The sequence below is a fragment of the Lagopus muta genome, chromosome 6, assembly GCF_023343835.1.
Source record: "Lagopus muta isolate bLagMut1 chromosome 6, bLagMut1 primary, whole genome shotgun sequence".
NCBI classification, from domain to species: Eukaryota; Metazoa; Chordata; class Aves; order Galliformes; family Phasianidae; genus Lagopus; species Lagopus muta.
Window position 1 is genome coordinate 6,761,774 of NC_064438.1, and position 13,318 is coordinate 6,775,091.

At 60.0% G+C, this 13,318-nt stretch overlaps 2 protein-coding genes across 2 annotated transcripts; one reads left to right on the forward strand and one right to left on the reverse strand.

Moving 5' to 3' along the window:
* The first annotated feature begins 530 nt into the window (after positions 1 to 530).
* VWCE (von Willebrand factor C and EGF domains) lies at positions 531 to 6,094 on the forward strand. The gene is given in 19 exon segments (XM_048949582.1): positions 531 to 1,138; positions 1,522 to 1,574; positions 1,643 to 1,732; positions 1,832 to 1,960; positions 2,043 to 2,159; positions 2,229 to 2,345; positions 2,547 to 2,675; positions 2,746 to 3,026; positions 3,110 to 3,203; positions 3,266 to 3,348; positions 3,519 to 3,666; positions 3,669 to 3,992; positions 4,139 to 4,224; positions 4,527 to 4,623; positions 4,696 to 4,778; positions 4,855 to 4,945; positions 5,159 to 5,241; positions 5,320 to 5,398; positions 5,505 to 6,094. Coding segments are annotated over 19 exon segments (2,538 nt in total). The 5' UTR covers positions 531 to 1,028; the 3' UTR covers positions 5,849 to 6,094.
* A 3,035-nt stretch (positions 6,095 to 9,129) lies between these two features.
* On the reverse strand, positions 9,130 to 11,211 carry LOC125695327 (pepsin A). The gene is made up of 9 exons (XM_048949613.1): positions 11,153 to 11,211; positions 10,834 to 10,990; positions 10,628 to 10,745; positions 10,390 to 10,508; positions 10,086 to 10,285; positions 9,848 to 9,964; positions 9,627 to 9,777; positions 9,428 to 9,520; positions 9,130 to 9,279 (listed from the first exon to the last, which is right to left on the reverse strand). Exons 1-9 carry the CDS (start codon positions 11,209 to 11,211, stop codon positions 9,130 to 9,132), a joined length of 1,164 nt encoding a protein of 387 aa, XP_048805570.1.
* Positions 11,212 to 13,318: the final 2,107 nt, after the last annotated feature.

Consider the following 13,318-nt stretch of genomic DNA (forward strand, 5'->3'; position numbering starts at 1 on the left):
CCACACATGTGCATGCACACCATGGTCCCATGCTAGCACAAGTTTTTTTCCCTATGTTCCTCCTTTCCTGCAGCAGCTAAGAGATGGGCAGCATTCTAAAGTCATGTGCGTGTTTCCAGCAGCCCTGAGCTGCTGGGCAAGCCTTAGGTGTGGGAAGAATCCGATCCACCTGGAGCAGGCTGTTGTTTGGGATGGGAGAAGTCACCTGACTCTCCACAGGCACCTTTCCTTTGCTGGAGGGCTCAGGATCTGTGCTTGGCCCTTCTCCCTCCCTAAAAGCAAACCCGGGGTGGCAGGTGCCACGCTCTCAACTTCCCTCCAGCCAGCATTTGATGATGCCCTGGGGTCACGCTGCAGGGGAAGCCTGGGGCTGCAGGCAGAGGGTCACCCCAGTGCTGTGCTGCAGGGAATGCTCTTTGCTCTGCACCGTCAATCATTTACCTGCCCTTCACCTTTGCTTCAGCCCCCGGCCGGGCGCAGGGAGGTTCGGGCTGGAGGGGTTTCAGCCCCCACGGAGGCCCTCGCCGCGCCCTTCCCCACTGCACTTTGGCTCCTCTATCTGCTGCGTGCTCCTCTTTGGTGGGTCCCCGTGCAGGGCTGGGAAGGCAGCCCAGTGCCGCCAGGAGGAGGAGGAGGAGGAGGAGGGGTGGGGAGAGGCCAGCCCGGAGCTCTGCCAGATGTGGGAAAGGAGAAAGCAGGGGGGACGCTGAGCTCCCTTCTCCCCCCTCCAAAGAGTGGGGACCCCCTCCCTCGGGGAGGAGGAGGAGAAGGTCGGTGGCGCTGAGGCCGAAGTGCGGCGAGGGCGCGAGGCTCGGCTCGAGCATCCCCACGCCCGTTCTCCCGCGCTGGGGCAGAGGAGGATCGGGGCCCCCCGGCGCGCCCCGCTCTGCCTCCCTCCACCCCCCGCATTGTTCCCGGCCTGGCGGGCGGGAGGAGGAGCAGGGCCAAGGGCCAGCATGCGGTAGGCGCCCCGTGCTGCAAGGCAGGCAGGAAGGCAGCGCTGGGAGCGTGCCGCCGGAACCGCTGGCATGTTGGTCGTGCTGCTCGTCCGGGCTGCCTGTGTGTCCCTGCTCCTCCCGGGCGGGCAGGGCAGGGTGTACTCCGGGAGGAAGAAGCCGGCCAGCTTTGCCGTGGAGAGGTAGCCTGCCCCCCTTTTCCTTATCCCTACCCCGCTGCACCTGGCGATGGCGGCGTGCAGCGTTCTGCCCACGTGCGCCCCATCCACTACCGCGGATGGTAACCCTCGCGGGCTGCCTCTCCCCACGTCTCCGTCCTGCCCAGAGATGCCTCTCCACCACCCCTCCGTCCCACCGCATCCCTCAGTCATCCCGTTGTACCCCGAGACCCTTTCCTCAGATCCGTGCTGCTGCATCGTCGGCACTCCAGCTCCCTCACGTCCCCATCCCCGGTCCCCCATCGCCTCCTCACGTCCGTGGGGCTCGGCAAAGGGTGACCTCCTCCTTCGCCGCCCGCTCCCAGGCGCCACGTGGGGCCCCACATCTGCTTCTCGGCTTTCGGCAGCGGATGTTGCCCCGGCTGGATGCTGGCTCCGGGCAGCGGGCAGTGCATCCTGCGTGAGTACGGGCGCCGGGGATGGCACCGGGTGGGAGTCCCCGCGCCCTCACGTTCCCGCGCCCCGCAGCGCTCTGCTCCTTTGGCTGCGGCAGCGGCTTCTGCATTGCACCCAACCTCTGCTCGTGCCCCGATGGAGAGCGGGGCGTCACCTGCCCAGGTAGGGGCCCCATCCCCTCCACGTGCCACGGAGCCGAGGGCGCACAGTTGGCTTCCAGGGTGCCCCCGGTGTCCCGTAGAGCCACTCTTTGCCTTCCAGAGCCGCTAGGGAGCTGCGGGGAGTACGGCTGCGACCTCTCCTGTAACCACGGCGGGTGCCAGGAGGTGGCCCGCGTCTGTCCCCTCGGCTTCTCCATGGTGGAGACGGACGCCGGTGTCCGCTGCAATGGTGAGCTGGGGGGAGCGAGGTGTGGCCGGAGGGGGGTTCCCAGCGTTCCCCAGCCCCCAGCTCCGTCCCTTCTCGCCCGCAGACATCAACGAGTGCCTGAGCGCTGCCTGCGAGGGGCTGTGCGTCAACACCGAGGGTGGCTTCGTCTGCGAGTGCGGCCCCGGCATGCAGCTGGCCGCCAACCGCCACAGCTGCCAGGGTCTGTGGGGTCAAGGGGCTGGGGAGGGCCGCTCAGCTGGGGCGCTGAGCCTCAGCCTCTGCCTGACAGATACTGACGAGTGCCTGGCCACGCCGTGCCAGCACCGCTGCAAGAACAGCATGGGCAGCTACCGCTGCTCCTGCCGTCCTGGCTACCACCTCCATGGGAACCAGCACACCTGCGTGGGTGAGTGCTGCACGCGGGCTTGGCCGCCTGCTGCCACGGGCTGCACCACGACAGCTCCCCATGCGCCGTCACCCCTCCCCTACGTGCCGGCACCACGACTCCCCCTCAAGTGGTGGAACCCCAACCCTGCTATGTGCCCGTGCTGTGCTCAGTGCCACGGGTGACACCGCTGAGGACACCAACGTGTTCCACATCCCCCAGATGTCAACGAGTGCCGGCAGCCGGGTGAGCGCCGTGCCTGCCAGCATGCCTGCCACAACACACTGGGCAGCTTCCTCTGCTCCTGCCGGCCTGGCTACCGGCTCAGCAGGGACAGGGTGTCCTGCGAAGGTAACCGCCTGTTCCTCTACATGGGAACCCCCAAACTCCCCGTGCTGACGCCTTTCCCCTTCCCTCCCAGGCTTCCCCAAGGCCATCCTGGCACCCTCGCCCATCCTGCAGTCCTTGCAGCACCCCCCCACACATATCCTACTCCCTCCCGGAGCTGGGGGACCCCGCCTGCTCCCCTCTCCTCACCTCCCTGCCGCGGCACCAGGCACATCCATTCCTCCCTCCCCTCACGATGCCATCGATCCACCCCCTGGGACTCCCACATCAGCTCCTCTCTGCTGGCATCGTGGGGCTCCCCAGGAGCCAGGCGCTCGCTGGAATGAGCCAGGGTGCCAGAGCTGCAGCTGCCAGGTGAGCGTTCCACATACCTGCATCCACACATCTCCATATCCCCACATCCCCGTGCTGTGCCTGAGCTGTGCCCACCCCAGCAGGGAGGCCAAGTGCTGTGCGAGGCCATCACCTGCCTCATACCGTGCTCCCACCCTCTGCCCGCCCCGGCTGGAGGCTGCTGTCCCAGCTGCACAGGTGAGCCCTGGCCCCCCCATTCCCATGCCCCCCTGTGGCCTGCTCTGATTCCCGGCTCGCAGGCTGCCTGAGCAATGGGGTGGTCCACACTGAGGGAGAAGTCTTCACTCCATCAGATGGAAACTGCACCATCTGCATGTGCCTGGTGAGTGCTGTGCAGTGGGACAGGGCTGGGAGCAGTCCTCCAGTCCTGTCCCGGATGCTCATGACATTGATGGGACACACTGGAACTGTGGGATCCAAATGACACACTGCCACGTGCCAGGACTGACATCCATTGCTCATCCCATGACCTCCCCACATTCCTCTCTGCAGGCTGGCAATATCTCCTGCATCTCCCCGGAGTGCCCCCCAGGCTCCTGCCCCAGCGCCTCACCCCCCAACTGCTGCTCCTGCCAGCCAGGTGGGGTCCTGCCAGAGATTGAGTGGCTGTGGGTGGCTCTGCCACACGCATGGGGTCCTGGGTGGGCTCAGCTCCCCATCTCAGCCCTCGTTGCCTCCCTCCTGCCCAGCAAAATGTAGCTTCCATGGCCAGACCTACGCGCACGGAGCCCGCTTCAGCTTGGATGGGGACGAGTGCACTACCTGTGTCTGCCGGGTGGGTCCGGGGCACTTCTTATTGTCCCGTGAGTGGCACAGAGCTGCTGGGTGATGCTCCCTTCTCCCCACAGAACGGAGAGGTGGAGTGCTCTTTTGCCCCGTGCCCAGTGCTGGACTGTCCCCAGCACCAGAGGCAGCTGCAGCCCGGGCAGTGCTGCTTCAGCTGCAAGGACCCCCCGCGCCCCTCGGGTGAGCTGGGGTGCGGGGCACCAGTTGGGAGAAATGGAATTGGGGATGCATTGCCACAGGGTTCAGGTGGTGTTTGTGTACCCACATGTGGCAGAGAGTGACAGGATGAGGTGCCCTCTCCCCAGCCATGTCCATGTCCCCACCAGGCTGCTTCGTGGATGACAATGGGGTAGAGTTTCCCATTGGACAGATTTGGTCTCCAGGTGATCCCTGTGAGTTATGCGTATGCCAGGTGAATGAGAATCTACTCTGTTTCACTCCTCCTACCTGTCCCCATCTCTATCTCCATTCCCATCCCTTCCGTGTCCCCATCCCCTATCCTCATGCCTTGCCTTGCATCTCTGGGGTTGGCTCAGGAAGGATGGAGGGTCTCTCTCCAGCTGCCTCCTGTCTTGGCCATGCTTCAGCCTCTGCTCTTCTGCCATCCCCAGCTCCACAGGCTTTCCACCTCCCCCCCATACTGTGTTAAAGCTCCCCCGCTGTGGGTTCAGCCTGTATGGCTTCAAGGTCTGTGCCACTTGTTCCCCCTCACAGGCTGATGGCTCGGTGAGCTGCAAGCGGACGGATTGTGTGGAGACGTGCCCCTACCCCATCCACATCCCAGGGCAGTGCTGCCCCGACTGCTCAGCAGGTGATGGGGACAGCAAGGGACAGGGTGACGACATAGGACTCCAGGCACTGCAACCCCACTCTCAACCCATAGGATGCACCTACATGGGGCGGATCTTCTACAACAACGAGACCTTCCCGTCACTCCTGGACCCCTGCCTCAGCTGCATCTGCCTGGTGAGGCATGTGGGCTTTGGGGTGTGGGCGTTTGGGCACCCTGACCCACTAATGCCCAGCCCCCACCTCTCCCCAGCTGGGCTCAGTGGCCTGCTCGCCCGTGGACTGCGCCATCTTCTGCACCTACCCCTTCCACCCCGAGGGCGAGTGCTGCCCTGTCTGTAAAGGTGAAATCCGGGGGCATGGGGACTTGGGGACAGGGGGACGTGGGGACACAGGGACATGAGGACAGAAAGACACGGGGACACGAGAACAAGGGGACGTGAGTACATGTGGGTGTGGGGATGCAGGGACAAAGGGGACAGGGGGACATAGGGATGTGAGGACACAGGGACACAAGGATGTGTCCCCCACCCCTGCTCCGAGCACTGTCCCCCTAGACTGCAACTATGAGGGCAGGAAAGTGGTGAATGGGCAAAGCTTCAGCCCCGAGGGCCGGCCCTGCATCCGCTGTACCTGCCAGGTGAGCTCACGCCTCCTTCTTCCTTGCACTCCTCATCCCCCTCATCCTCCTCATCACCCTCTTCCTGCTGTGCCACAGCTCGGGGAGGTGAGCTGCGAGGAGAGGCCGTGTCCTCAGTCCTGCACTGAGCCCACTGCCTGCTGCCCACGTTGCCAAGGTACCACCTCTGTATGTGGGCGTCCCAGCCTGGCTTTTGTCCCCAGTGTGGGATGCAGGAATTTTAGGGGGAATGAAGCTAAATGTGGGCATCTCTCTCTCTGCAGCAGACAGCCTTCTGCAGAGCAGTGACACATCTCCACTTCTGTCCCCATCCCCAACCCCACAGCCATCATCCCTGTCTTCATCTCCATCCCCATCTCCATCCCCATCCTTGTCCCCATCACCATCCCATGAGGGCACACCCCAGACCCCCCGCCACCGCCTGGCCCAGGTCCTGCTCCACACCACCCCCCTCAGCCCTTCTCTGGGGGGGGAGCCCCCTCCCAACACCCCGAGCCCCCCATTGGGCTGCCCTGGTAAGGCCACAGGATCCCCAGCCCTCAGCAGCAGCCCCAGCTCAAGGCAGGATGCTCAGGAACAGCCTGGGGACGCGGACATGGACACATAGAATCACCCACACCTGGAGGAGGAGGAGGAGGAAGGCTGCTGGATTAGCGGGCCTGGCTGGCCAGGCACAGCTGAAGATGGGGCACTGAGGTGCGCAGTGAATGCGCCGAGCAACCAGAGGTGGTGACACATCCTTGGGCAGTGGGCACAGGGACCCCCAGTCCTTCACCACTCCATGGTGCCAGAGGCTGTGGGGCTGGGGTGCCAGTGCTCTTCCACCCCCCAATAAAGTTACCCCAGTATTTACGCTCCAGGCTCCTCCTTGTATGCACCCAGCCCAGCCCCACTTGTTGTTGGGGCCACGAAGAACTGTGCAGCTTTTAAGGATCTTATCACTCTCTACAGCGAAGAGGAGGTAATTACCTCAAAGGAGGTAAAGGACAAGAGATGACGGCCTTAAGCTGCGCCAGGGGAGGGTCAGGCTGGATATTAGGAAATATTCCTATCGAAGAGTGGTGCTGCGTTGGCACAGGGCGCCCAGGAGGTGGTGGAGTCACCACGCCTGGAGGCGTTTGAGAACCATGGAGATGTGGCACTGGGGGACGTGGTCAGTTGGCACGGTGGGGATGGGTCCACAGTTCAACTGGATGGTCTTAAAGCTCTTTTCCAACCTTTATGGTTCTGTGATTCTGTGACTGATGTGCCTTAGGCGGCGAGCGCCAGCCACACCATGCTGTTGGCTGCAGTAGCGACGCAGGAAGATGTTGCCAAGGATCCATAGCTCACCTGTGGCCATGGGCAGAGCATAGGCTTCAAAGCCGCTCATGCAGGAGCCATCCTCCATCTGGGTGGATGGGGATGTAGTGAGTGGTGGGCAGCCCGTGGGAACGGTGTGCTGGGGCTTGGGACTCACCTAGAGGATGTAGGACTGGGTTGGCAGCAGGAATTGAGCGCCGGCGATGACAAAGACAATAGACAAAGATGGGCAGAATGGAGCTGCATCTCACTGTGTGCTGCCATGGAGGGGACAGCCACCACTCTCCTGTCCCTGCCTTCATCCCCATGTGCTTACCAGACCACTGGGGCTTCGTGTGGCTCCCATCTTACATTGGATGTGGCGCACGCTGAGACCAGGGCCTGCCGCTGTCCAGGATGGCGTGGCAGCCATGGATGCAGGCGATGGGGAGGCATGCATAGTGAATCTGGAGGCACGGCATGTCCCTTAGGCAGGCTGTCATTCTGGTGACAAGTCCCCCTACCCATGCCACGTGCCAGCACTACCTGTCCACCTTGATTTGCCGGTAGGTTTGGGCAGTCAGCGGGATCCAGCTCAGGTTCCCAGTGAAGTGGCAACTGTTGATGCCACCAAAGAGCACAAAGCTGCCATTTCGCTCATCACTGTGGAAGTGGGGTGCCCATGGGGTGCCAGTGCCCTTCCAGAGCAGAATTCTGCTCCCAGGTGGGAGCTGTGCATGCCTTGGGGTCAGCCCAATGCGAAGCTTTCACCATTGGTCATGCTTTGGCCCCAAGTGTATCGGAGTTTGCCTACATGCTGCTGGTACCTACGGGGTGAGGTAGATGGAGAGGAGGTCCTGAGCCACCAGGCCTTGGCTCATCATGTTGTCAAACAGCGAAGTAGCACCGGAGGAGGCAATGTGGGGAAAAGCCAGTCCCAGGAAGCCATCAAAGGGCATGTGGACGAGGAAGGAGCCGGGCTCCCACTGGCTCAGCCCAACCATCTGGTTCTGCACCCAACCTGATGGGGAAAGCGGGGAGGCTTGGGGTGCACCACATCTCACCCCACCCTGTGCCCCCTGGATGATCACCGTGACGGTGTCGTAGGCCAGCACGCCAGCCATGCTGCCAGCACCATAGCATGGTCGCGCTGCGGTGGGTGGAGGAACGAGCCGGGTCGAAGCGTTGGTGGTTGGCTGCCTCGGGAGGTGGGAGGGATGGGGGAGAGAGCTGAGCAGGGCAGGAGGGCTTCACTCTTCCCTAGTGACAGCGTTCAGCTGCCAATGCAGGGCCTGTTGGAGGCTTCCACTGCCCCCTGCCCACAGAATCCCCCAGCCACTGGGGTCCTGCCAAGCCCCTCACGCTCACATCCATGTAGTTTTCCAAGAGCTCCATGGTGGTGGTGCGGCGATGCTCGACTGCTGGGGAGAGGGCTTGCTGCAGCAGGAGCTCCCCCAGCACCCCGCTGTCCTGCAGCACTCTGCTCTGTCTTCCTGCTGCAAGATGACCCTGTGGGAATCACGGAATCACAGAAACACCAAGGTTGGAAAAGACCTACAAGATCATCCAGTCCAACCATCCACCTATCACCAAGAGTTCTCACTAAACCATGTCCCCCAACACAAAATCCAAACGTTCCTCGAACACGTTATCAGAACAGAAAGCAACAGAATATACCCAATGGATTGCTGTAACTGGAGCTGTCACTGCACCACACCTGTCCTGGAAGGACTGCAGCTGAGCACAGCGACAACCACAGGGATCCCACCATGACCACCAGTGTTCCCTACTTTGTCATCAGGGTGTGGGTGGCTACTGCCAGCCCCATCAGCCACAGCCACCTCATGGCACAGGGATGCAGTGCTGCACTGTGGGGTGCCTGCCCTTAAATCACAGCACACAGAAGCACTCCCAGATGAGGCGTGCCAGCACCCTGATAAACCAGCACTTTCATCCCACTTGGGGACACTTACTGGCCACCTGCTACCTCGGCACTGGGCCCCTGACACCATCAGCTTCCTGCTGTCATGCCACTGCCCTCTGTCACTTATAGGCTGCCCGCTGCCTTGCTTGGAGATGTGGGGTGTTTGCACAGCTGGGTGAACCACAGGGAGCTGGGGGATGCAGTGGCACCCAGGTGGCAGCAAGCAGCATCACCAGCACCATCCTTAGATGAATCCCATCCCTGGGATGAATCTTCTGATTGTCCCTTCTGTGCACAGGAGACATGTGTGGCTTGCTGGAGGCTGGGGATGAGCCAACTGGGAGCTGCCAGGGACTCAGTGCAGGTGCTGCCAACAGGAGCCAGCGAGCCATGTGCCAGGAACAAACACAGTTTAGGAGAGCCCTGCCAGCATGGTGATGGTTTTGTCCTGGACCCTGGATACTTGTGGCCAGCAAGCATCACGGTGGGGGGAAACAAAAGGCCCCACCAGCAGGAGGAGCCCAGCCTGACATCATCAGCACCATGGAGATGCTGCAGCCTGACCTGACCCTTTTCCAGAGAAACTCAACACATGAATGCGTTTCCAAGGCTTTATTGTGCTCAGTGACAGCAGCAGCCTGAAAGAAAAAGTGGGGTCTGGCCCAGCCAGGGGCTGAAGGGGCTCAGGACAGGGGAGAGAACCCCAGCCTGTTGTTGCTCCTGTCAAAGATCACATAGTACTTGCGGATGAAGACATCGCCAAGGATCCACTGCTCACCCGACTCAGTGGGGGTGCCCATGTTTTCGATGCCAAGGCTGCAGGCCCCGTCCTCCTGTGGGCAAGGATGGAGACCATCACCAACTGCCCAGGACACCCACAAGAGTCCATCCCCACCCCTATCTCCATTTCTACCCCATCTCCATCCCATCCCCATCCCATCCCTACCCCTATCCCCCTCACCACCCCCATGGGGTGCTCACGTTCAGCACGTAGGCGCTGGCTGGCAGGTTGAAGGTATAGCCATTGATATGGAAGGTGATATCAGGCAGTTTGCTGATGTCATCACAGCTGATCTGTTGGGAATATGGGGTCAGTGGCCCCTCTGGAACCACGTGTCGTGGAACCATGGCAGGACCTTGGCCTTCAGGGAGGATCCTGAGTCCTGTGGGTCCCCAGGACCTCCTGCCTCACCTCGTCATCAGAGCTGATACCCAGGTCACTGATGACACGATTGTAGGCATCTTCGGGCATGACTAGCAGTGAGGTGCCAGTATCCACGATGGCCTGGCAGGTGAGGTGGCAGGCGGCGTACTTCTCGCCGATGGTGACCCTGCACGGAGCCCAGAGGTGAGATATGGGATGTCACCACCCTCACCCTGTCCCATCACTGCCAACAATACCTGTCCATGGTGATCTGCCAGTAGGTTTCAGCAGAGAGTGGGACCCAGTAGATGCCTTCGGAGGTGTAATTTGGGTCGATGCCACCAAAGAGAACAAAGCTGCCTGATTCCCCATCCCTGTAGGAGCAGCCATTAGGTACAGCGGTCCCATGGCCCAGGATCCCCGCAGCATCGAGGGGATGTGATGCTGAAGCCTCCAAGGGACCCTCAAGGAGACAACCTTCTCTGTGGGACCTACTTGCTCAGGTAGACGGAGAAGAGGTCCTGGGACACCAGGTCCTGGCTCATCATGTTGTCGAAGACAGGGGTGGCCCCAGCGGAGGAGATGCTGGGGAAGGCCAGGCCCAGGATGCCATCAAAGTTGCAGTAGTAGAAGAAGTAGCCAGGCTCACTCTCAGACAGCCCAAAGATCTGATTTTTGACATCGATGCTCGAGACCTGGTAGGAGAGATGGGGAGAGCAGGATGAGCTGGGTTGGGGCATGTGGCATCCCCATGTCCCCACGTCCCGTGACACAAGCAGCTGGATCGCTGCTGCCTTACGGCCACAGTGTCATAGCCGAGGATGCCGCTCATGCTGCCGGTGCCGTAGGCGATGTAGACGGTTTCGTTGGTGCTCACGTAGGTGGAGGACTTGTAGGGGTTGAAAACATTGTGGTTGCCTGCAGGTGTGTGAGAGGAATGGTCACAGCCCATCCCACTCTTGGGCACTGAAGGCAAGGTGACAACACGTGGCAAAAGGGGACACCATCCACCAGCCCTCAGGGAGAGGGATACTCACTGCAGGCCAGGCTTTTGCAATACACAGAGGGCACCCACAGGTTGGAGGAGCCAGTGTCGAAGATGACAGTGAAGTCCTGCGGCGGGGTGCCGATGGAGATGGTGCCATAGTACGAAGCCTGTGGAAGGAGGTTAGGGGGATAGGAAGGTGATGAGAGAGTTGGTGAGGGGCTGGTAGCCCTTGGGTTGTGGCTGCCCCCTGCTCACATCCATGTAGTTCGTCATGGGCTCATAGGATTCAGTGGCAGTAAAGACATGGTTGTATTTGGAGGCTGGGTTGTAGGGATGCTTCTTCAGGAAATCCTCCAGCAAGCCATGCTCCTTCAGCTGCTTCCGCAGGGACTTTCCCTTCTGCAGCGGGACCCTGAGGTGTGGGAGAGATCAGGCTCAGGGCAGGGATGGGGATCGGGGCACGGAAGTCTGGGGGACACCCATGCTGTGCCTTGGCCGTGGCTATGGCTGGGCACTGTGAGCTGCCCCCTGTCCTTGTTGAGCCCCATCACATACCCACCACCACACTGCTCACCTGCGGATGTCACATTGGGCCAGGGCCACCAAGCTGAGGAGCAGGAGCAGCTTCATCATGGTTCTCTGTGGCAAGTTGCCGATACCAATGGTGAAGTGCCAATGTGCCAGGTGCCCCAGTTGAGTTCCTTATATACAGCCCACGGTTGTTTGGCCAGCAGCCCCGATAAGAAAGGCAAACGGCCATGTGGGAGTTATCGCAATGTCCGCAGAGGACACCAGGGGAATGTCAAGGTGATGGCTTGCCATCCCCTCCAATGGGGCACCGGATGCTTAGGGAAGGCTCAGGCCCCAGGAGAAACACATCCCAGCATCCTGCAGTGCCATGGGGAGGCCCAGGTAGATGCTGGTCTGATTGCAGACATGGAAGATGAAACTGGGACCAATTAGGGGATGAAAGTGGGACCCAGTGGGGATGCTGCTGGCCAGGACGACACAGAGCTCACCCACGTGTGGTTGCATCAGAGGTGCTCAGCTCTGGTTCAGGCATTGTGGTGCCATGCGCGTGAGCCGGCACGGTCACCTTGTCCTGTGCACAGAGCACAGGAGGAAAACAGAGAGCCTGCAGCAGTGAGTGCCAGCCTCAGCCCCACTTTGCAAGGAGAGACAGGAAGATGGATGCTAACTTCACCAGGGAGAGGAAAGGAGAGCAGCCTAGTGGGGTCTAGCAGGAGATGATAAGGGCAGAAGGGCTGAAATGCCCAATATCCCTAGGCAGGGGACAACAGCATGCCCTTATGGCAATCTTCCTGCTGGGAAAAGAAGTTTTGGGCAAATGCTCTTATTGCATTTAAAATACAAACTGGAGGAAGCCTCACGATCAGGACCGGTGCTGTGAAACTATGGTATTCTGTAACTTGGCCACTCTCATGGTCACCTATGTTAGCAAGAAAAGCTCCAGAGCAGCAATAAGTGGGCTCAAAGATGAAAAGTAGCTCTGTGAGCAGGTTTTCCTGTACCAAAAAAAAACCCACATTCCGCATGTGTGTTCTGATAGATGTGCCTCTGGGCAAGAAGGCCACTTCTCAACACCCTAAATCATAGAGACACAAAATGGTTGGGTTGGATGGGACCTTAAAGCCCATCCAGTTTCAACCCTCCCACCAAGGGTAGAGTTGCTCATCGTGGGACAGGCCAGGGTGAACCCATGGGAGGACCCCCTGAGCTGCCTCGGTCATCAGAGGGTGGTGAGGCCCTGGCACAGAATGCCCATGGAAACTGTGGATGCCCCACTCCTGGAGGTGCCCAACACCAAGCTGGATGGGGCCCTGGGCATCTTGATCTGGTGAGGGGCAACAAGCCCATGGCAGGGAGTAGGGCTGGGAGGGCTTTAAGATCTCTTCCAACTCGGCCATCATATTTTTCTATGATCAACAAGGGCAGGCAGGTGGCTCCAGGGGTTGAGCAGCTCTGAGATTGGCCAGAAGCTGACTTTCCTCTTTCTTAGGACTGTTGCTGAGACTTCTCCCAAATGAACAGGCCCGCAGACATCAACAGCCACACTCACATCCACGATGTCCCCCCAGGGGCAGGTGAAGGTCAAAGAAGGGCTCAGAGCCTGAAGGCAACTCATTGGCAAGGAGTAGGACCAGACTGGTGGCCAATACAGGGGGGTGAGGCCCTGGGGCTGCTGCCTGTTTGCTCATACGTCAAGCTGCATGTGCCTGATAAGAAATGCAGGTTTTTTCCACTGAGAGGCCTAAAGGAAGTTTTCGGAAAACTGTTTGTTTCCAAGGGCTATTGATTTCATAATCTTATCCCGATGGGAAGCAGGCTATGAAGGGGGGAGAACAGAGTGTTCCTGGTCATTTTAATGAACAGTGGAGACAGGGAGGAAATGGAGCATGGGGACCTCACTTCACAGTCATGGGTTGATCAAGAGCTGGGCAATGTCAGGGAGATGTGGCTGCTCTGGAAATGCCTTTTGGCAGCTACTGTATTCAAACCAGGAAAGACACAATCAAGAAATCTGCACATCCCAAGGTGTCATCATTGCTGGGAAACCAGGGTAAAAGATGCCTTACTTTTGGACACACGAGAAGGTTAGGTGACTTGGATTTGAGTGGCAAATAGCTCTGTCTGGATCCCTGTGTGGCTTTGTCAGCAACAACAAAGACAAGGTGGGAATCAGTTGCACCAGACCATCCCTGGTGGCTAGGTGCACAAA